Below are 24,584 nucleotides of genomic sequence, written 5' to 3' on the forward strand. Positions count from 1 at the left end.
CTGTATCTTACATTAGTAGTTGGAGCTACAGTTTTGATTAGATTCAGATTTGGCTTTTGTTGTTACGTTCTGCTGTCTGAAAGTATCTGTCTGATTATCTCTCTTTTTGTAATAATAGCAGCTTTTGATGATTACTGTCTAGATCCATTAATTACGTTACAAAGTGGTGGTGTTTTAATTCTGTCATTCCTTCTTCACTTATTAGCTGGAATATTTTTATAAAGGGAAACTGCCTCCCTCTATTATTAGGTTACCAAGTGAGTATAGACAATAAGGAAAAGATAAATGCTTGATTCTTTTCCTTAGTTTACCAGTTTTCTAAATAATGACTTGACTCACTAGTATCCTCCAATGATAACCAGTCAGGCTTTTTTAAAAAATTGTTTTTTTGAACTTATGGATTTAAACATATTTGCTGTGTTTTAATACATTGTAGTTATTGCCTTTATTGATGCTCATATTGTCCCATCTTTGGCCTTTGGGAGTGTCCTCAGATTGATTCACTTGTTCCTTTTCTGTGAGTACAACCAAAACTTTCCTGAAACATTGCTTGTTTCATTTCCACTTCTATCTCATTGGCCAGAGTTGTGTCATATGGCCACCCTGAGCTGGAAGGCAGTGGTAGTTTGAGTCATTCACCATCTCTTCAAAGAGGTTACCCCTCATGCCTCATCTAAAGAATGCACAACCATTATTCTACAAAACTCTATCCTGTTTACTTCCTTTATACTACTAACTGTAAGCTGTAGTTTTTTTTTTTATTTATTCACCTGTTAAACAGGCCTGATTGCCTCACTAGTTGTAAGTTTCATAATGTTTTTTCCCTAGCAGAATTCCTGTAGGTGCCCACAGAAGATACTCTATAAATACTTGTTGTATAAATACAGTAATGAGGCTATTATCCCCATTGTATACAGTGCTGTCCAATACAGTAGCCTCTAGCCATGTAATAGCCACATGTTGCTATTTAAATTTAAATGTAGTACAGCTACAATGAAAAACAATATGAAAGTTCTCCAAAAACTTAAAAACAGAACTACCATATGATCCAGGAATCCCACTTCTGGTTATATACACAAAGGAATCAATCTCAGCATCTTGAAGAGATATCTATACCCCCATGTCAATTACAACATTCTTTACAGTAGCCAGGACACTGAAGCAACCTAAATGTCCATCAATGGATGAATGGATAAAAAAAGATGTGATCTGTACACGCAATGGAATATTATTCAACCTTAAACAAGAGGAAATCCTGACATTTGCAACCTAGAAGACATTATGCAAAGTGAAATAAATCAGACACAGAAAGACAAATACTACATGATACCACTTATATGAAGAATCTAAAATACTCAAACTCACAGAAGCAGAGTCCAGCGGTGATTGCCAGGGGCTGGAGGAAGAGAGAAATGGGGAGGTGTTAGTCAAAGGGTACAAAGTTTCAGTAACACAAGACAAGTCTTATAGATCTATTGTACAACGTAATGCCTTTACTTAATAATAGTGTACTGTATACTTACACATTTGCTAGGAAGGTAGATCTTATATTAAGTGTTCTTATCATCATCATAATAATGTAATAATAGAGAAAGAGGGCAGAAGGAAACTTCTGGAAGTGATGGATAAATTTGTGGCAAAGACTGTGGTGACAGTTTCACGGTATTTATCTCCAAACTCATCAAGGTTGTCTACATTAAATATGTACATTTTTATATGTCAATCATAGCTCAATAAAGTGGTTTTAAAAATAAGTTAATTTTCTAAAATGTAAATTAATTAAAATATAAATACAATTTAAAATCCAGTTGTTTAGTTGCATTAGCCACATATCAAGTACTCAAAAGTCACACGTGGCTGATGATTATCACCACTATGTAGATATAGTGCATTCACCTCTTCACAGAATTCTATTTGAAAGTGCTCTATAAAAGAACAAACTGGCAAAGAAGAGGAGCTGGGATTCAAACCTATGTCTGAATGACTTCAGGGATGGAGCTCTAAACACCATAACATAGTATCATTGTTGTTACTACTTGCTTAGTCCTGCTTTCAGTTTCAGCCCCGCTGGAAGAATTTACAGGGAGCTTCAAGCCTGGCTACTTAGGTAACCAACTGTCCCAGAGCCTGAGCAGAAAAGTCCCAGGCAAACCATGCCACCTAATTATCAAAATTCTCTATTGAGGTTTGTGGCAGGTAAATAGATAGGCTCATTTCAACCCTTTCTAATAGGCCGTATTGCATGCTAGAAGTGAGAAAATTGAAGACTTCATTTCTCAGGGTCCCTGTACATGGCTTAGCTCAGCCAAGCAGATGCACTCGGGCAACATCTGGAAGGACAGACTGAGGAGGAGGCTGCACTTCTGCTGTTTTGTCTGGTGGGTGGTGCACGTCTTGTCTCGAACATCATGGATTTGGAGAGACAATACAGAGCATGCATTTTGTAGGTTTCTTTTTCTTTTCCTTTTTCTTCTTTTTACATTTTTTATTGAGTTATAGTCAGTTTACAATGTGTCAAATTCCAGTGTAGAGCACAATTTTTCTGTTATACATGAACATGCATATATTCATTGTCACATTTTTTTTTCACTGTGAGCTATTGTAGGTTTCAGTTGAGCCTGAAACAGTCAGTCCCATACCAAACAGTAAAATCAGTGACGCCCTGATTTCTTGGTTTACTGTTGTACGAGAAATAGCAGCTTCCTTATAGCAGTTCCATCAGGAAGCTGATCCTGTAGTGGAATTCTGGAACTCATTACTGAGAGCCCCGCCTAAAGGCTCTCCCTTCAGCCTTGCCAGTGACTTTTCTTCACCCAGTTCCCTGTATTCATTCATTTTATGCTGATATGAGTTAAAGTGGCTTTTATTATTTGCAGTTGAAGAACCTTCAGTATTCAGAGGGCACTTCACCCAGAAAACAAGGAAGCTATAAGACCAATGGAATATCTTGAATGCTGGGACCCCAATAGAAGACTCTCCCTTCCACTGCTCGCATTTCAAAGGAACATGTATACACCCTGTTCACCAACATCCCCCAAATACTGGACCTTTGATGATGAAGAGAACATATGTGTGTGTGTGTATACACACACATACACACAGATACAGAGATACACGTTTTTCCCCTCTTCCATATGCTGCAATGCTCTTCCAAATCTCTTTACACGATAGTTGGAATCTCAGTCTCTCAGCCTTCAGGAACCATATCAATGTGGCTTCCTCAACTAAACTGGCCCCTTTCGTCCAGTTATTCTCTTTCATATCATTTTGTTTAATTTTTGTGTCACTTAACACAGTCTGTACTTATTTATTTACCTATTTTCTGTCTTCTTTTCCCCTCCCCAGAAGAATTGTGCTCCAGGATGGAAGGGACTTTTTGCCTTGCTCACCACTGGAACTTGGAACAGTGGATTGCACATGGTAGCATCATTTAAAAATATTTGTTGAATAAATCTACAAAATAGAGATTTGGTATAGCTAGGAATTTTTTTAAAGGGAAAAAAGCCTCTTTTGGAAACCAAAATCTAAGATGCTGCAAAAATATTTCAGTGAGAAATAAAGGACCCAATAATTATCGTGAAAGGCAATTCTGTGTGGGCAGTGGAATATATCAGGCATTTGTAACCATGGTGTAAAGTCTGCAGGTGATAGGAGATACATCACCTTTTGAGAGATACTGCGGCTGAGTGAGTTAGAAATTGTGTAGGTCCTAGAGCCACCCAGACCTGATTTGTCCGCTGTGTGAACTTGGGCAAGTTAGTCTCTCAAATCTTTAATTCCCTCATCCAAAATATGAGAATAATAATAGTATCCAACTCACATGACTACTGTGCTAATTAAAAACATGACACTTATAGCACACTTAGTACAGTGTATCACATGCAAGAACTCAATAAATGCTAGATAATAAGACTACTAATTTTGCTAAATCCAGCTCCATTCCTAAAATTATGCCTAGTACTTGGGGTGACTCTGATTATAGCTTATCAAATTTCTAGGCAGCCACACTCCATCTCCCCCTTCACCAAATCATAATTAGTCAGTGCTCAGAAAATATTAGTGACTGACAGGAAGTTTGTTCATGTGGGGTGTGTTTCATTCCTGTACACACGGTTATTACTGGTAGTGGCAGCTGCTGATGCTTAATTTTTCCATCTCTGTTGACCAAAAAAAAAAAAAAAACCAACAACAAAAAATTAAAATAGGCAACAATAGTATTGAGTACAAAGTACTCCATCTCCAGAGAGAAAAGCAACCCATATAGAAAAACAATAAAGAGAATGGGGTTGGCCTAAACCCTCTCCAGTGGTTTGTTCCAATGAATAATCTTCCTTACATTTGATCTGCCCTATTGAGAGGGCCAGGGTCAAGTCATCCTTCCAGTTGGCAAGTACTTATGAAGTGCCTACCATCTTTATGATGTAAGGGGCTAAAAATACCTCCTCCACATCCCCCCCCCACCCTCCTTAATTTCTACTCAATATTCAGAATTCAGCTTAAATACTGTTTCACCTGCTCACGTTTAGACGAGGTCGGATCACCCTGGTACGTGCCTTGGTGGCACTGGGAGTCTTAACCTGTTTTTGCACTTCGCGGAATGCACTTACACTTTTGCTGCTGTGGTGATTACGTGCTGAAGGCCTGTCTTTTCTGTAACCTAGATAAAGGCAGGGACTTTGTTTTTGCTCAACACTGTATCCCTAGTACTTAGCTTGGTGCCTGCTGTGTAGTAGCTGCTCAATTCTGAAGACAGGAAAAGAGGGAGGCTCTGATGAAGGGGTCATCAGAACCTCAACACTACTACTCACCAGAGCAGTTTTAGAGGTTTTTTTGGTGGCCTCTGACTCCCTGGGGTGGCTCAGCTCCCCAGGGTGCTGCAGAAAAAAGTATAAAAATCACTGTACTCGAAAATAGCACTGTATTCAAAAATAGTCTCTTGTACAAGGTGGCCCCATGTGAGTCTCTAAGAAAGGCACTGACACAATAAAAAAGCAAAAATGAAAAAAGACATTCATCTTGGGTCAATATCATTCTGGCAGTTAAAGTTCTAATAATTATTTTAAACTATGTCTTGAAGAGTACCCTTTCTCCAAGCTCACACTGTGTCATCAACATGGTTAATAAGTGGTAGAAAGCTTGGGCAAATGTGCCTCTATTTCCATTTTAGCAAGGGACTAGAATTTAATGATGGCATGGTGGACAGGTTTTATCTGTGTCTTCAGAAAATAACATTAAGTTACAAGTGTAATTTAGGGTAACTAAAAACTATCCTTGACTTCCCTCTTCTTAGGGGAGGAAAGTTTTCCCAGAATCCCCCAGGCTTTACTTGCTATTTCATTGGCCAGACTACTTCTAAGTCAATCATAGACTTGGGCCAATCAGGAATGTTCTCCTGATTCTGGGCCCACCTCTTTGGGGAGTTTTACTACCCATGTTCAGAAGAAAGTAAAACCTCAGCATCTTCACCTGTACAATGAGAGAACTGCATCCTCCATTGATTCCACACACATTTTTTTCAGCTCTCATTTGTGCTGTGCACTGTCTTCAGTCCTGGGGATTTGAAGATGAGAGTCCTTGTACCTCGTTTGGGAGGCTGAGAGCTGTCAGAAGTGCTTCAGAAGCCACGCAGGTAACATACATGTGTAAATTTAGTTTACTCGCTTTCTAACTCAAACTTTAAATTTTAAAACATGCGGCTGGTCAAAAAGAACACTTCTTGGCTGGGGCGGGGGGAGATTTGGTTTCTTGTTCATTCATCCTTGAAGAGACAGAAGAAAAAACTACAATGAAATGTGATTTGTGTTGAGTTAGACTGAGAGGTGAGTGGCCTGGCTTACACCAGAGAAGGTATAAGCCACCTGGAAGATCTCCTCAGAGAAGGCCTTCCACTGAGTTCTTTAGTTGAGTCTCCAGCAATGAGTAGGTGAGAATCACACAGTACCTTTGGGGAACTGCACCTGTGGTTTTACAGGAGCATACGGTGTGATGGCAGTGGCTGGAAATAAAGGCTGAGGCAGGCAGAACAAGAAGGACTTGGGTGTGCCCTGCTAAAGAGTTTAGATGTATCGTGAATTGTGTAGCATCCATGAAGGAGTTTAGATACAAGAATGTCATGATCAGATCTATATATTTGAAGCATCACCCTTTTTAAAGTGTAAAACCCAAGGAGAATATAGCTAGAAGGTCTTGTTCCTCTTCTGCATATTTTATCTTGCATGTTGAAACCACCATATTCCCAGTTGTCCAAACATAGAAATCATCCTGGCCTTACCTCTCCCTCACCCTGCAATTGGTCACCGAGTCCTACAGATTCTTTAAATATTTCTTGAATCCACTCGATGATCTCATTCCAAATGGTGTGTCCTTCACTCAGTCCCTTATCACCTCCTTCCTGGTTGTTCCCAGTGGTCTTCTATATGGTCTTCCCAACTAGGGACCCCCTCCTCCAATCTATTCTCCAGGTCTCATGGCCTTCAGGAAAAAGTCCAAACTGTTTCCTCTGGTGCAGAAAGCCATCTGCGATTCGGACCCCATCTACCCTCTTTTGCTATCGCTCACCTCCTTTCATAGGTTGTCTTTCAGGCTTGTCGAACTCCTGGCAGCTTCCCAAACATGCCAGATGGTTTCAAACCCACCAGCAGAGTCTCCAGACCCTCAGTTTGAATGGATTTCTTTCAACCTTCCCTGATAAAATCCAGTTATCGTTCAAAATCCAGTTTAAGGGTCATTTCCTCCCTGAAGTCTGTCTTAACATCCACCTCAGTGCCATCTCCCTCCTCTCTCCTCCCCTCCTCCACCATTGCTCACTCTCTGGAGTCCTCTGCAGTTCCCTTCCATGGCATAGGCGACGTACTTTGCTTCATTCATTGCTCCTCCAAGCAAGGACCATCTGCATTATAATCCCATTTTTAAAACAGTTACTGTCACTCTTTTGTTTCTTTAATTTAAAAAACATTTATCATCATTATCACCATCATCACCATGCAGACGCCTGTGCTCCAAACCTACTGAAAGGCTATGAACCTGGGCCCAGAATCAGCTTTTAAAAAAGCTCCTAGATACTGGTAATGTTCTGTTTCTTGATCAGGTGCAGCATACACAGAGTGTTCATTTGTGCAAAAATCACTGAGCGCCACTCTTAGGATATGTATACAGTTCTGTATGTATGTTATTTTCAACAAAAAGTTTAAAAGGGAAAACTCCCTAGGTTATTCTTACATTCACAGATGATGGAGAACCATTAATTTACCTCTCTCTCTCGATGAATTGTAAGCACCTAGAGAGCAGTGAAGGCATCTATTTTTGTCTTTGTATTACCAGCATCTGTTTTAGTGCCTACAACATAGAACATGCTTAATAAATGATAGGTAAATAAATGAATGAATGAAAAGAGGGAGAAAAGTGCCTTGCACGTTCCTCCTCCCTCACTCTTTTCCAAACATTATTTGTTCCATGCCCCTGCTGGAGCGCATAATTCATGCCTCAAAATGACACCTCTGTCAGGGAGGGTATATCTCAAATGGTAGAGCACATGCTTAGCATGCACAAGGTCCTGGGTTCAATCCCCAGTACCTCCATTAAAAAAATAAGTAAATAAATAAACCTAATTACCTCCTCCCCCTGCAAAAATAAACCAAATAAAATTACACCTGCAACAACCCTCCCCCCCCCAAATAAACCTGTGAGATGCCACCTGGCTTCCTCTTTACCACATGCCTGGTGTACTGATCTGGACACCAGTCCAACGAGGGAGGGATAAAGGAAGCAGGTGGAGGACATTGTGTCCCCAGGACCAGGACTTCTGCCCTACCTGGGTCAGAGCCACCTGGCTCAGGCCTTCCTCACCATGGAGGAGAGAACATGTCCTTGGAGATATTGCATTGCTTAAGCTTCTATTTGCATCTTTGATGTGAAGTGCTTCCTAAACTACTCAGCTTGAATTATGTGGGAATTTGAAAACTTTGTATTTGACTATTTAGGAGTAACAATGGAGTTTTTTGTTTTGTTTTGTTTTTAGCAAATTTACAGGAGTAAGTGAGAGACACCCCAGGTAAAATATCACCTAAATCGTTTATTCAGTCACAAATAATTACCAAGAGCTGCCTAGGTATACAATGATGAACAAGAGTCATCTACCTTAATGGAGATTACAGTGTAGCTGAGAGAGACAGCCAAACATCTAATTTTCTCATAGCGCTTATGATGTGCTGGACACTTTACATCTATATTCATTTCATCACTGTAACAACTCAGTGATGTTCTATTATTATACCTATTGGAGAGTTACAAACTGATAAGAGTCATGAAGGATTAGGGAGCCCTAACCTTGTACTAAGGGTCAGGGAAGATATCTTTAAATGTAAGACATTGGAGCAGAGATCTGAGGATTGAATTGGAATCTCGTAGACAGAGAGGTCTGGGAACAGGCAATGGAAACAGCAGGTGCAAAGGGATATACATTTGTTTGAGGAACTGAAAAGCTGCTCTGTAGAGGGAGCACTGCGAGCTCTAGATGGGGCAGAGGAACTAGGCAGGGGCCAGATCACCTAGGTTAGGTTTTTTTCTCAATGTCTTCAACTAGTATGATAAGGTCAGGGAAGCAGAGATAGGAGAATTAAGGTGTATCCTTAGCTTTATCCTTAATAATCTCAAACATCTCTCTGTGGCTCAGTTTCCTGATCTGAAAAAATGAGTCAATGGACCAGAGCACTCAAGTAGTCCTGGGTTCTAGGGTGCTGATTCTAGGTCAGGCTCTGCTGGAAGGAATTCCCATCGGAGGCGCAGGCCCTGGTTGCTGCTGAATACACTGAGGCCTCCCTCTGACTCCTCTGTACATTAAGTAAATACAGATGTGGAGAACATCACACACAATAAGTTACACAATAAATACGACTGTGAGCATGGTTTGTTCCCCTTGTTTGAAATGAAGGATAACCTACTAATAAATAACAATGTGATAGGGATAACCACCTTTGGGGGACATTTACTGTGCACCAAGATTACATTAGGTACTTTCAGGTGGATTTCTCAGGACAGCAACTAGTTAGATTCCAAAGGTGAGGCCTCAGGAGATTACACAATTTTGAGAAGGTCTTCACCACCCAAATCGGTCCTGTCTACTGAGCATGCCGGGTCCTATTTCCTGTCACCAGGTGTGTTAACCTGAGCAGTGACTTCCTCTGGGTTTGTTCAGTGGCTGAGGTGGAATCTGAACCCAACTCTGACTCCAGAGGTTACACAGTTGCCCACCCTGCTATGCTGCCTCCCCTTCTTAAAACACAGGCAACTTCTTACTCTATAAATAGGGTGACATTGTCTCTTCAGCGTCCTTTCTGGGTGAGGAAAGTGCTTTTTATAGCTTGGGACCGCTTCTGTTTACTTGGTCTCTTCCAGCGCGGGTTAATCCCGCCTACAGCTGTGTCCTTCACTGTCCTTAACACTGTATTCCTAGGTTTCCTCCCTGCAAAAGACAACTCCACGAGAGCACATGGTGTCTGTGTGCGCCAGCAAAGAAATTACACTCCCCTCCCTTTCCAAATCCTCCTACCTTTCTATAAATAATCGTTCTCCTGCCTCCCCTCAGGCCAGTGAGTAGTTTGGTCACTTAACACTGACTCTCTCACACACTCACCCACAAAGGTTTCGGGGAGGAGGGGACAACGTGAATGACCTTGCAAAGGTATCTAGCTCACTGGGGACAGGATTAACAAACCCAAACCTCTGCAAATATATATTGCATTCCCCCTGCATTCCTCCCAAAGTTGTTAGCTCCTCTCGCGCCTGCCTCGCCCAGTCCTCTTTGGGCTCGCTCCGCCATACAAAGCCCAACCCTCCCATCTCTTCTTCGTAAAGCCGGAGAACTTCAGTCCCCATGTTGAAGCTTGTCGGTGGCGGTGGCGGGCAGGACTAGGCATGCTCAGTAACGGGGACAGGTCTGGGAGGCGAAGGAGCTGTGTTTGAAGTCGCGCGAGTGGGGGATCCGGGGAAGGCGGGCTGCGTGGGCCCCGCCTGGGGGTGCGTGGGGATCCCCGATTCCGCGCCAGGAGCGGGCATGCTCCAGGCCGGCGCCGCGGGGCCGGCGCGCGGGGGGCAGGGCGCGGAGGAGGAGGGGGAGCCGGCGGGAGGAGGGGAGGAGCGCCAGCCTCGCCATCCCCCGGCGCCGGCTCTGCGGCTGCTGAATCGGAAGCCGCGAGGAAGATCCGGGGAAATAAAGACGACCGAGAATGACCTCCAGCGAGGCCGCCTGAGCCGGGGCCCGCGCTCCGTCCCACCAGCCCTTGGCATGGGCGACCACGGCGGGCTGCCGGAGCGCTCGGACCCGCACGCTCCGGGCAGTCCCGCCGTCGCCGGCGCTGTAGCCGTGAATGGGCTGCTGCACAACGGCTTCCACCCAACGCCGGTCCAGCTGCCGCGCCTCTGCGGTCGGGGCCCCGCAGGCGCTGGGGACGCGGGGCCCCCGCGCCTCCCGCTCCAGCCCGAGCTCCAGCCACAGCCGCCGCCCCCTCAGCACGACTCCCCGGCCAAGAAATGCCGGCTGCGGAGGAGGATGGACTCGGGAAGGAAGAACAGGCCGCGTAAGTCCCTCCGGGAGGCAGGCGCAGCGCGGAGCCCGGCACCGGGGAGTGGCGGGGCGGGCACCGGAACGCGCCCGGTGCGCCCCAGCGCCGGCAGTCGAGCGCCGGCTCCGAGGGGGCGCCCGGGACAGATTCTTTCCCCAGGGATGTGAAGCACTACAGATTGCCGCCTGAGGCTGACCCGCTTGCTTCCATCTGTAGAATGGGCCGATTGGACTCGGAGCCTGAGCTGCTCCTTGGGTCACCGCTCTGTAGAAGGCGAACGCACTAGCCGCCTTTCTAATTTGTCCTTGGGAGAATGCACGTGTGTTAACATTTGGTGGGGTCCGGGAGTAAGGATAGAGCTGCGCGGGGAGAGCCAGAACTGCCCCCCCCCGCCCCCCGCCCCCCGCCCCCCGCCTCTTTCCCTTCTCAGAGCTTGTCTTTCTGGGGTTGGCGCTCAAGCAGCCAGCCTGTCCTTTGAATCGCAGAGAAGCCGCCAGCTCCTTGGGTCTATTGGCGAGCGCTAGGTCTGGAGGCGTGGAGTTTGACAACCCCCCCCCAAACCACAGCCTATTAAACGCGGTTTCTTCGCAGCCAATGAGAGGACTTGTTGGGAGGGACACACCCACTGATACCATGTGGGCCGGAACTATGTGGACCAATGAAGATTGGAGGTGTATTTTTTTTTTTTTCTGGGAGTGGGGAGGTAGAGTTGAGAGTTTCTGTTGGTACAGCGCAGAAAGTAGAAACGCGTTATTTCACAATCTAAAGCTTCTGTATATAATGTTAGTTTGTAAAGAGACCCTTCCCCGCTGGATGTTCTGAGATGCAAATTTGTAGATTGAGTTTACAGTTGGTTTTTCTTATCTGAGCCGAACTTCATTCAACTGGTTACCTCTTTCTGGGTCTTAATGAAGCTTATAAATGGCAAAAAGCAAAGTAAGTAGTATGCATGCTAATAAGTGATTGTATTCAAACATGCATCTTTTGCATATAGGTTAGATTTCCCTGTTAGATACAGGGAAATTACTAGATATGCTTTGGATTTGTCTGTAAAAGCTTGGTATTTGGCAAACAGCTTCACTTTTTTCTGTTTCTTTCTGTCTATCAATTTAGACTCTTAGCTTTTCTGCATTCAATTAAAGTCTCTGAGACTTTGGAAAGCATTTTAACTCGACTGTGGGATGTGGTAACTCTGATACTTGTGTTTTGTAGGTCTGAAATGTTTAGGTCGAAAGTTAAGGTCTTTTGGGGAACTTTGAAGCCACAAAGCAGATTAGCTAAGGTTGTAAAGAAGGCATCTAACATCTGAATTTCTCTTTATTCTTGTTTTAGAGTCTAATTAGAAAATGACTTTCTTTATGGATTTAATAGTGATTACTTATGATTTATTAACCTGTTTTACTTCTTTTGAAGCCACATTTCAGTTATTTCTCTGATTTACATTAGCAAATTGTATGAGAGTTTGCAATGTAAATTAACAAAAGAGAAGTGTGTTGAAGTTTTGTTTAATATAGTATTTAGTATAACTTAAATGGTCTATGTTTAATTGAGTGTATAACAGCTTTTGAAATAATTTTTGAGGAATTGAAAATACACTCTCCTAACAATAGCATGAAGGGATAGAAAAAATAATCTTGAGCCTTAACTTTTGCTTGCAATACCACAGGAAGTATTTTAGAATACGAAAGAATATAACTTTATGCCTGTGTGCTTTGTCAGGAATTAAAGTAGTGTATTTTTTTAAAAAATGAAAACCTTAGTTATTTTAAGTTGAGTGACCATACTTATTTATAAACTTTTTTAAAAATTCATCAAAATTGACTTTTCATTATCCCACAATGTTTTCTTTTCTCAAATTTGAGCAAACATTTCTGAAATAAATGTAAATGTTCTGAGTCACATCTGCTGTTTACTACCACAATTTATTTGTTAAAATTAGGCTTAATTTAGTATATTTATACCTTGCCTATTAACATTCAGGTATCTTTTCATTAAAAAATATATATATATTGCCCAATCAATTGATACTTAGGTAATCTAAGACAAATTCACTTAGACTTATGCATATCCCTATTTTTCTGATGACTGATAGCTTTTACATAAGCAGTTATTTACATGCTTTAAATGCAACTTAAGAGGATGTCAGTGGTAGAAGCAAAGCTGGAGAAATAATTAATTCTTACTTAGAATTTACAACTTCAGACACCTGCTCCTCTCCAAACCAGAGATGTTTCAGGGCAGTCAGATATCACTTCACTCATATAGGCACCTGGAATGCATATGTGGGCAAGTGTGTTTCTATCTGGTAGTATTTTGGATAGTGTGCAATACACATTAAAATACTTAATCTTTAATAGCAATGAATGGAATGAAACAGTTTAGTAGTTTTTGATTATTCAAAAAATTTAAATCTGACCCCTCAGTGCAAGGAATATTCATAATCTTGTAGTCCAAAAATCAGAATAGTGGCAGGGTAATTTTGCTAAATCAGGAAAGGGGAACCTTGTCCAGTTTTGTCATCAAAATTACCATCACCTCACTCACTCGGCTTAACCTTGGAAAGCTTTTCTAAGACTAACTGCTTCATCGAACTTCCTTGGTTTCTTTACCTGCCTCTGCTACTTAGCAGCTATAGACCTTAAACAAGTTAGCTCTCATCTTGGAGTGCTGCAGTTGGCTGGATGGTCTTCAAGTGTTGCTTCTTGTACCTTCAAAAATTCTAAGATAATTCAGAACCGACAGTTCTTCCTACATGACTTCTCCCTACTTATCTAGTCTGCCACATTTTTTTTTTAGCATTTTTTTTTAATTTTTATTTTTGCCTTATGCTATTTTTCTTACGGCATTAAAACATTTTAATGGTTGTATCATATTCCCAACATTCCATTATATAGATATACCATAATTAATTTAACCTGTCTCTCAGAGCTATAGGCTGTAGCTAGCATCTCTATGTATCATAGGCAGTGCTGTAGCAACAACTTTGTACATAAGTCTTTATTTTTGGTGAAATTGGTGAATATATACTTTTAATGGAAGAAACAGAAATGCCACACAATAGTATATAGCTGTTGCCTTGAAATCCTGGATATTTTAGATCCTAAGGACACTTGTAGATAAGCCACACTAGTGAAGAGAGGAGAAAAATGCGAAGGAGATAATTGAGCCACCAAACACTAAGCTGCAGAAAGGCAAATATTTGCATTTCATCAGAAGACTCAAGGATGTGCGCTATCCTCTTCCTGCCCAGTGTGTGGCAACAGGCAGGGATGAGGGCTGGATCAGTGCCTGCGGCCTCCTGGTGAAAGTTCTGAATTCTTAGATCATCTAGATAGAACACTTGCAGAAAATGGGTGAGAGTTCATTATGCATGTAACACACTCGTGGGTAGAAACTGAAGGAACCCAAATCTGTTACCAGTTTTAGCTAACCACCATTGTGAAAGTATAAGGCTTCAATTTTCCAAATACTGGGATATTTAGCTGTGGCACTTACAATTTCCCCTACTTCAGATAGAAAAATGAGAATAAAGAGATAAATAGGTAGAATTTTCTAGTTGTATGTGCATAGAGCATTTTTTAAACATAATCAGAACTTCTAGATGGACGGGGAGCTTTGCAAATCAAGAGCAAAAGACTAAGATGGAAAGCAAGGGCACACTCTAGAATTCCTTCTGAGGTAAGGTCAGATTCCCAAGTTTGTCAGTGTACTTAGGAATTGTACGATGCACATTTGATCTGGAGATTTAAGAATTTAAGGGCCCAATTATCCAGTGTCCAAGTGGTTAAGTCAGGTATCAGGGTCTGTTAGGCACATGAACACCACTTTTCCCAAAAGACCAGTAAGTGAGTTTCAACATTAATACAAAGCATATTGTGTTTGGCATGGTAACCAAAGGTGGAAAGAGTGCTGTTAATTTTTAACATCTGGGACATTCAACAAGTGAATAGAGCAAAATCCAGCATGGTTTTTGGAGACAGAATTGGTAGGGAAACAAAAGAGTACTGGTTTTAATTAGCAGGTTGGGGTTGGTTTTTGTATGTGTGTGATAGCCTGACTTTCAATTGTGTGTGTGTGTGTGTGTGTGTGTGTGTGTGTTAATACAAACCAATTACCAGGAAAATCAATCAAGGTTTGACTTCCATTATACTTAATTAGGTGCTTTAGCTTTACTATGTAGGCCACTGTTCACCTTGGACTGACAATATTCTCTATCAGCTATGGCACACAGAATTTCTAAGTAGACCTTTTCTCTAGATAGTGCAGCTGTCAAGTTTGGTATCTCATTACTTAATTTATGACATCTTTTAGATGCTTAGAGTTGGCTAATCACACACGTGTGTCTGTGTTTTCTCCTTGGGAATATATTTGAAAGCAGCTGAAGATTCCAAGGGGTGAGAGATTGTTATTTTTAGAGGCAGTTACATCAAAATTATGATCTGGCCCTCTAACAGATTCCTCTATAGTTCAGAAAGAGTGAAAAGACGCGTGACAATAGTGAGTACCTAATCACTTTGAGTAATTAGCGTAGCCATATTGAGCAACAGCTTTGTGCCCCATTGCTCTGTACATGTTTTTACAAAAGCGTGCGATTACTACTCTCACGCTCCATTTTACAGATGGGGAAAGAAAGGCTCAGAAGTGAAGCAACCTACCTGAAGACAGTGAATGACAGGGCTAGAATTCAAAACCAAGTCTTAACTCCATTGCCAGCTAGCTGGCTTTCTTTTAAGGCACAATAAGCATATTATTTGGGGGAAAAGAAGTGTGTTCTGTAAAATGTGTAGAAAAGATAAGTGGATGCAATCTGTACACCTTTGGCAAAAAGCTCATTCATGTGTGTGTGGAAGTTAACAGTATTCAACACTAAGGGACATTTAATGTTGCCAGAAAGCTAAACACTTAATTTTTAAATTTTGTTTGGGGTTTTTTGAGGGGGAGAGGGAGATAATTATTTAGTCGGTTAATTATTTTAATGGAGGCACTGGAGATTGAACCCAGGACCTTGTGCATGCTAAGCAAGCACTCTAACCGTTGAGCTATACCCTCCCCCCTAAACACTATATACATAGATTATCTCCTCCAGCATCCTGTGAGATAGGTACTGCTATATATATTGACATCTTCTGTCCCCCAAAATTCGCGTATTGAAATCCTAACCCCCAAGGTAATAGTATTAAGAGATGCGACATTTGGGAGGTGATTAGGTCATGAGGGTGAGCCCAGAGAGTTCTCTAGAGGTTACAGCAAAAAGCCATCTAGGAAGCAGACTTTCACCAGACACCAAAACTGCGAATGCCTTGATCTTGAATTCCAGAGCTGTAAGAAATAAATTTCTGTTGTTTTTAAGCCACCCAGTCTTGAGTATTTCTGTGATAGCAGCCTGAACGGCCTGAGACAGATACTATCATGATCTTCCTTCTGCAGATGAATAAACAGAGGGAGGGCTCTAGGACTCAGGGGGAAAACTATCTGAGTTCAGATTTTGACTCTGCTGGGCCAAGGGACCAGACTTAGGACCATGGTGAATTCCCAGGAAGTGTGGGTTGTGTTCTGTAGCAGCTTTGGAGCCGCCAGATCTGGATTCAGACCCTCATTCTTCTACTTACTAACAGTGTAGCCTCAGGTGAGATGCTTAACTTCTCAGAGGCTCGGTATATTGACTAGAAATAACGGTGTTCATTTTACCAGTTGTGAGAACCAAATGTGGAAAATGTAGATAAAGTCTAGAGTAGAATGCCCTCTGGTATATGCATAATAAAAGATATTTTACTATTAATACTGGCTACTACTAGTAAAGGGTAGTTAATGTTAATACTTTTGCTGTTATTAAGTCATAGGGGCTTTTAAAACTCTCTAAAATCTCAGGATTTTCATCCTCGACTGAGAACTGGGGACTGGGTTTCAGGGTGGATACCCTGCCCGATCTGACATCACGTCCTGAATGGAAGCTTCCCAGCTTCCCTCTGAGGTTTCTAGAAGCAGAACACATGGCCTGTGTCACATCTTGACCTCCTTGTCACTTTCATAGCTTGCTCCATTGCAACTCCTGAGACCGAGTACAAGCGTGCCCTGCCTGAAGTTATGTTGGCAACTTTGCGAATAAGAAGACTGTGATTTATTTCACTGCTAATCTAGTGTCAGGACAAAGTTATTTTTAAAAGAGGAAGTATCTTCCTTTGATCTTTCCTGTTTGATATCTCAGCCCTTGAGTGAGGCAGATAGACACAAGAGAGCAATGGGAAAGATTAGGAAAGGGAACACGTTTCCTTTATAAAAAGCTGCATGAGTTGAACAAGGCTTCGGAATTCAGAACAGCTGCATCGAGTTCTCGAACCTTCTTTTTAACCCTCAGCCCAGCAAACTTCGTTCTGGCAGATGATGAGATGAGTATTTCTGGATGCTTGTTGCCTGCAAGAGCAGCATGTGAACCTGGTGTGCCTGGCCTTGACTCTACGCTGAATTGGAGGCCACGGGACTTCAGATAGTGGCTCAAGACAGTCTGGACCTGCGTGAACCTCTGTGAGCTGGGGCCATCCTGGGCAGTGCCAGTTACTAGGAGTCCTCTGGGGCTTCTGGACAATAAGTCCTTTACAGCCTGAGATAGGCGGTCCAAGGCAGAGAAAGACGCAGTTGCCTTGAAACTCAGTATGGGTCAGCAGTCTGGTGAGTCTTCTGTCAGAACATAAGCACTCAATAAAAATTATGGGTGGTGATGTTAGATATCCTTCCTTACACTAAGTCAGAATCTGCTAATTTCTACTCTGCATTCCAATATATCTAATCTATCTTCTACATAACAGCTCATTAGATATTTAAAGATAGCTACTTTATTTTAACTTTTCCCTGACCCACCCTCTGAAAAACCAAGAGCCACATTCTCACCTGCCAGACTCCATCACCCATGTGATTCAGTACAGGTTGTATTGAGTTGACAGAAGTTTTTAAAACTTAGGCTGCAGGGTGGCTTCTTTGGGTTGACATGAAGGAGATCAGGTAAGGACTGACCTGGGTGATCTTGAACCCTGAGAGTTAATAGTCCCCATGGGTCCCACAAGGGCCAATTAGTTATTATCCCTTTGGGCAAAGCACTGTGCTAAACCAATTGGTAACAAGCCGTAGTGTAGCCTGAACAGTTACGGGGTTTGATTTTACTCAAATGCTACGGCAGTTCCTTGAGTCATTAAACTGTGTGTATGAGTCAGAGGACCTGAACATCATTGAGGCTGTTTACCATTCATATTTCTCCAACTTACCTACATTTGATGAAAAACATCTAAAGAGATGCTGTGTATTTAGGGGAAGGAAGGTAATACCGGTTTGGCCAAGGAGATAGGATATCACATCTTCTTACCTTTTATAGAAATGTTTCCTACTATAGAAGAAAAGTTTTTATGTTTGTGGAAGTATTTCTTCCATAGAAATAGATACCCTGAAGCCAGTCCCCAGAGGTTTTTTTATAGAAGTTTTCTACTGTGAGGAAGTGGCCCAAGTGTGATTTATTCTTTGGAGTGACCACATAATATTTCATCAGCAGTCTTAAGAGTGGTAGAGGGTAGCATTAATAACTATGCCAGGACCAACTTGGGCAAACCAGGAGTTCCAGAGGTGTGCTGGAGCCGGCCCCTACAGGCTGGTTGTACACGTCACTTCCAACTCTACTTTCAATGTCCTTGTGTTGGTAGCTTGAAATTGGCCACAGTAGGTGTATTTACACATTGGAAATTGACAAATGCTGAAAATTAGGGCTTTATTTTCAGAGATCCAGTTGTTAAACATTTACCAGGATACCACAGACTGGAATACAGGTCACAGGTCACTGAGAGAAAGGTCTCCAAGAGCATCAGTGATACAAACTAAATTATTAAGGCATTTGAAGCAGAGAATTGGAGAAAAAGCTCACCATGTCCTCTGCTAGGAGAAGGCCAGAAGATGAGAAGTTGGATGAGTGTCATTCTCAGGAAAGAAAATATTTGCAAATATTTGAGAGCCCACTGTAGTATAAGGGTAGAATTTAGAATCACATTACAGAGTCAGTCCTCTGGATCTGCAGATTCTGCATCCAACCACAGATCAAAAATATTTGAAAAAAAAAAAATTCCAAGAAGTTCCAAAATACAAAACTTGAATTTGCCATGCACTGGCAATTATTTACATAGCATTTACATTGTAATTAGGTATTAAAAGTAATCTAGAGATGATTTAAAGTATATGAGAGGATGTGTGTAAGTTATATGCAAATAATAGGCCATTTTATATAAAGGATGTGAGCATCGAAAGATTTTGGTGTCCACTGACAGGGAGGGTTTGGAGTTCTGGAACGAATCCCCCTTGAATATGGATGGACGACTGTATTATCTGCCTCCTTTTCTCCCTCTGAAATTCCTACCTCAAAAAACAGTTGGGCTCAGAGCTGGATTACCCAGTAGGTAGAACAAACAGGTGCTAATATAACAGCAACAAAGCACAGGAACCAAGAAAAGGATAAGAAAACAACATACGTGTCTTTTTGTGTATAGATATGTAGATACATGTATGTACCAAAGTAGTAATTATAGGAAAATCGTAGCTGTGGGCTTCTTTGCACTTATTTTATGATTCACTGTTACTTGAATTATTTTGGGTTACATGCTCATGGCTTGTGGACTGGGGGACACCCTAATTTTTTCTTTAAATAGATATGAATCTGGCCCCATTTAAGCCTCATACTTTTCTAGTGTGATTTGTAATTTATTGCTGCTGAAACAGCAGGGTGGAGTTGCCAGAACTTCTTCATTTCATGTTTCTGGTTAAGGCGGGCAGGTTGAAATTTGTCCCAGCCAAGAGAAGGAGCTTGGTATGTATGTTTGGTTCCAAAGCAGGATCTGTGAGGCAAAAGAGGGACTGCCCCACCATTTGCATTTTACTCCAAGAGTAACTCCGTGTGCTCCATTTACCCTTTCACTGTCCTGAAGGAATATTTGGAGAGTGTTAGAATTTTTTTTTAAAAATCTTGTTATTTAGTAAAATTTCAAACATGATACAAAACTACAGTGTATAGTACAACTAACTGAAGAACTCATCAGTCAGCCTCTGTAATGATCAGCTCATGTCCAGTCTTATTTTGTCTGTTATATGCAAACCTTCCTCTCGTAAACTGGATGATACTGACACAAATCTCAGATATCACATCATTTCATTAGTAAATATTTTCGTATGTGTTTCTAAAAGATGAGAACTCTCTAATGAAACATAACTGTAATGTTATTTGCTGAAAAAGTGAACTATGTATTATATCCAGTCGAGACCATAGTATTTCTGAGGCACAATTAGGTGAATAATTTTAGTTATCTCACCACAGAAACATAACCATAATGTTATTTGCTGGAAAGTGTGGACAGTGTGTTATATCCAGTTGAGACCACAGTATTTTCTGAGGCACAATTAGATGAATAAATTCAGTTATCTAAGCACAGTTTAAATTGTTACATCTTCTTCGTTGATGCATGAAAATCTGATACTGTGTTGCCCTGGAGGATTCCTTTAACAGTACCTTTTATTGTTTGTTTAGGATTAGTTTTTAACCATTTCTTCATGGTCTGAGATTTGAAACTTCATTCTTGGAATGAAATCATCCTGTGCCCCCAAATAGGTGCTTTAGGATCACCACAAAATCACTGGAAGAAGTGATTGATAATCTCCTATGTAGTGTTTGTCCTGAGATTGAGAGGTTAGGAATAACACCCCTCTTCTTTCATCTGGAATCATTAGGGTGAGAGTAGGCAAGCTAGCACTCATCCTGAAGACAGTCAGGATGTAGGTCTGTGCTCAGACCTGGGAATCTGGAGGTGCTGGATTCAGGGTTGAACCAGGAGGGATATTGCTGAAATTTATGAGATTCAAGATTCCAAGCAGTCTCTCCACCCATGACCCTGTATTTCAAGTTAACCCCAAGAACAAAGAAAAGGATCCTTTATCTCTCTAGTACCACTCTTGTTTGTTGAGCACTCCTAGGGATCAAACCAGTTAAACATCAGTGAATTCTTAACTGTTTAACTGCCAGAACTGGCTTACTTTTGTCAGTTTTGTGGTTCTTTTCAGTTTTATGAAAAAGGTGCTTCAAATGCATTTTATACATCTTGCCTTCTTTGATGGAATAATGAGTATCATTTAGTATCATCTCATAATTTAGGGAACATCACTAATACCAGTTTTTATGCTGGTTGTGTAAGTAATGGTGTACAAAATGATGTTTGATCTTTTGTTTTCCAGTCCATGGATATTTGTTATCCATCATCTATATACAGAACAGAACTTTCAGGGGCTCCAAATATTTTGTCCAAAATGCTTCTTTAAAAATATTTTTATCTACTTAAAAAGCTGTAGTTAAAAAGCTGGAGACCGCCTAACCAGTGTTTGAGTAGGTTCCTTAACTTCTCTGAGCCTTAGTTTGATCATCTATAAAATGGGCATAATATTGCCTACCTCATTGGGCAATGAGAATTAAATGTTGCATGTGAAGCCCCTAGCTCAGCACCTGTCACGTAGTCAGCCCTTAAGGTTCCTTGGTACAGTATTGCTGCTGGGTTAACTTATGTTTTCATAGGCCCTGGAATAAGCTTCTGAATTCTTATGAACAGATCATTAATTGACAAGTTTGTGGCTCTGAAGTATTTTCAAAAGTTTGGCTTGTGCATATATGTCCACATAAATTTGAACAAGCTAGTATACCACTTCAGCACACGTATACCATTCTCGATTAAATTTTGGGCAACGCTTAGGCACATTTGCTTGGCAAAGGCTCTCACTCTGGCTTAGGTCAGTTATGTAATAACAAATAAGTGGGTAACCTGTCAAGTCCTGACAATGTTGTCCTAGAGTTTTAGCACTTATCTTAAGGTTTAGATGCTTTTTGTTTGATATTTGTATTCATTACAAGCAAACTGAGGAGTTTAGTTATTTTTAGTGTTCAGCTCTTTTGTGAAACACTTTCAGTAAATCTTTTCAAGCTACTGAATCAGTTTTGATTCAAGAAACTCCTGAGATTGCAAGGAAAGCTGTTCAAAGACAGTTAGGATTTGCACCTCCTCTCTGTGAATGAAGCTTTTCTCCATACTGTGTAATCCACAGTTCAGAAATAAATTGGATGCTGAAGTTCCTCAAACTGCAGCTCTTATCTGTAAGTGACAATTTTCCAGCCTTTATGTTCAGCAAAACAGCATCGTTCTCATTGGTTAACTTTACCTTAAATACATGATATATTTTATAAAATAAGCCAATATAAATGAATGATGTTGCTTTTATCTCTTTCATGTATGAGGTCCAGAGTTAAGATGTAATAAAAAAAAATTCCAATGCTGAAGAGTTTGAAAATCTTACCATAATGAGAGAGAAGGGCATAAGATAAATAAAGTATTTTGAATACTCATATTTATATTTTCAAAGTTTTAATTTCTTTTTCCAATTAGATATTATATCTAGCTGTGCCCTTGATAGAACTTGTTATGGTAAAAAAATAACATTTATTACTAATCACAGTGATCATCACTCTGGCATCTTGGCAGCAATAACCCAGAAGGCAGCTGAGAACCTGGAAAGAAGCAGACACTTCTGAGCCACCAAAATCACTGTTGGAAAGTAGATAAAATTGGAGATGCTTATGCATTTTACAGTTGGAGTACTTCCTGTGCTCTCTCTGAGTCTGTTTACTCTTACCAAAGTCACAGCTTTAACAGACTTGATTTTCTGGTTTCTCTGCATTTATACATAGCAGGTTCGGGATAAACATTGCAGTACACTGACAACAGCTAAGAAATTAACAGCACTAGCTGAAAAGCAAGACATAGAAAGCTGTAATAGAGACAGAAGAAAACTCAGACCATAGCAGCCTGGGAAGCACAAGTTTATGTGGTTCTGGAGGGCATCAGTCTATAGTGGGCACAATAATTGATTCTCAGATGACCCTAAGGCATGAGAAAGAACTAAGACTTTCTTCTATTTTCTTTAAGAATATGAGAAAATGGGTCTTGCATTTTGGAAAGATTTTCTTCAGTAACTATTATAATTTGGCATTTCTATTTTAAAAGTTATCAATAAAATGAAGGGATTGGGCCAGAGCTTTATATATGTTATAAAATCTGCTTTATTGAGATATAATTCACATACAGTTCACTCATTTAAAGTGTACAGTTCAGTGGTTTTTAGCATATTCATGGAGCATAGCCATCACCACAATCAGGTTTAGAATTCTTCCTCACCCCCAAGAAACTTATTAGCAGTCACTCCCCTGTTCCCCCACAACTCCCAGCCCTAGACAACCACTAATCTTTTTGTCTACAGACTTGCCTAGTGTGGATTTTTCACATAAGTGGAATCATATAATATATGGTCTTTTGTGATTGGCTCTTTTTACTTAGCATAGTGTTTTCAAGGCTCATCCATGTCTTAGTATGTATCAATACTTCATTCCTTTTTGTTGCCAAATAATATTTCATTGTATGGAGTTACATGTTATTTATCCATGCATCAGTTGATGGAGATTTGGATTGTTTCTACTTTTTGCCTATCATGAGTAATGCCACTCTGAACAGTAAAAGTTTGTGTGGGCATGTGTTTTCATTTCTCTTGGGTGGACCCAAGCATGGACCTCCTACTACCCAGGAGTGGACTTGCTAGAGCATGTATTGACTTGTGTCTAACCTCTTGCAGAATTGCCAGAATGTCTTCCAAAGAGATTGTACTTTTTTATATCCTGACCAGCGGTGTGTAAGTGCTCCAGTTTCTCCACATCCTCACCAACACTTGTTATTTTCCATTTTTTTAAATTATAGCCATCCTGGTGGGTTTGAGGTAGTACCTCATTGTGGTTTTGATGTGCATTTCCCTTAAAGAGCTCTTAAGTCCCTCTAGCACCAACATCCTGTGATTTTTAAACTTTTTGTGGGTTCCAGCATCATCTCCAGTTTAATTATAAGGTTCTGAATGGCCAGGAAGTGTCACACTTTACTTTGTGCTAGTCACTGTGCTGAAGAGGGAACCTTGCACAGAGCTGCTACCATTTGTAAATATTAAAGGATTATTTTAATTAAGTGCCATCTCGTACTAGACAGTGTGGATTTCACTTATAGTAGAGTTTTCATTCCTTCTTTCCAGACTGTCTTGATTAATGATCAGTCCTTGCGGACTAGAATGTAAGTGCCGGTGGGCAGGTTCATTGCCACATCCTGACTCGGTGCCACAGCCTCACCGTGTCTAGGAACAAAATAACAAACAATGAATCAATGGGTGCATAAGCATGTAGCTTGTTACTTCCTCTTTATTTCAGCTTGCATTGCCATGTGAGTAGTCGGCACATCTTTTCTCATTCCCCACCCAGCACGACTTGAAGGATTTGCTGGGCTTTCACAGTCGAGCAAAGATAAATGGACAGAGCCCATTTCTGGTAGCGCTGTTCTTCTGCCCTGCAGCGCCGCCTAGCAATGCTGTTCTCCCCGAAGCCTCTTTAATTAAACCACTCCCTGGTATTAAATTGTCAACAGCATCCCTGGAGTAAGTAAGCATGCTCTCGTGGCTTGTCAAGACAGAAAGCTAAACCTCTTGGTGGTTTAAACTGGGATTTGTTTAAGCAGGTAATGAGATTACCACCTTGAGCCTCAGGGCAGGGCATTAGGTAGCTGGAAGGACCATTCCTGGGTGGACGCTGTGATCAGCTCTTGTGGCTGAAATGATCGCAGTGGAGATAGTCAGAGAGATAGATGCATTGTACTTGTGTCCCCTTGGCACATCTCTGCAGAGTCGCAAAACTATGGATTCTTCTTTTTAGTCCGGGGACTGTATTTCAGATGAATAAGGTGGTGTCATTAAAGGTGAAGACCACATGGAAGGTTGATACACACGTTCTGTTACCTCTAGATTGGGTGGGACAGGCAGCTTCTTCATGAGAAATTAGGATGATGACTGAGGCTGTCTATAACTGTGTTTTCCTCCCGCCTGCTCAGCCTGAGAAATTACTGTGGAATGGGAAACAAATTTCATCTGCCTATCATT

At 41.2% G+C, this 24,584-nt stretch overlaps 1 protein-coding gene across 10 annotated transcripts in view; it reads left to right on the forward strand.

The window, feature by feature from the left end:
* Window positions 1-24,584, forward strand: part of PANK1 (pantothenate kinase 1) — a 104,598-nt gene that overhangs the window by 40,945 nt on the left and 39,069 nt on the right. For 2 of the 10 annotated variants that reach the window (XM_074373983.1, XM_045507564.2), the window contains one exon: window positions 5,520-5,629. The exons of 1 other annotated variant lie outside the window; for it this stretch is intronic. Coding sequence is in view for 4 of the 9 variants with exons in the window: in XM_074373980.1 (XP_074230081.1) it covers window positions 10,052-10,574 (523 nt within the window). In the remaining 5 variants the exon portion in view is untranslated. Of the gene's footprint in view, window positions 1-3,402; window positions 3,421-5,519; window positions 5,630-9,608; window positions 9,680-9,778; window positions 10,575-11,266; window positions 11,496-17,194; window positions 17,226-24,584 lie in introns of those variants that run through there. 7 more of the 10 variants (XM_074373981.1, XM_045507563.2, XM_074373984.1 and 4 more) reach the window with 7 other exon arrangements.

Source organism: Camelus bactrianus, chromosome 11 (genome assembly GCF_048773025.1).
Source record: "Camelus bactrianus isolate YW-2024 breed Bactrian camel chromosome 11, ASM4877302v1, whole genome shotgun sequence".
In the NCBI taxonomy this organism is placed as follows: domain Eukaryota; kingdom Metazoa; phylum Chordata; class Mammalia; order Artiodactyla; family Camelidae; genus Camelus; species Camelus bactrianus.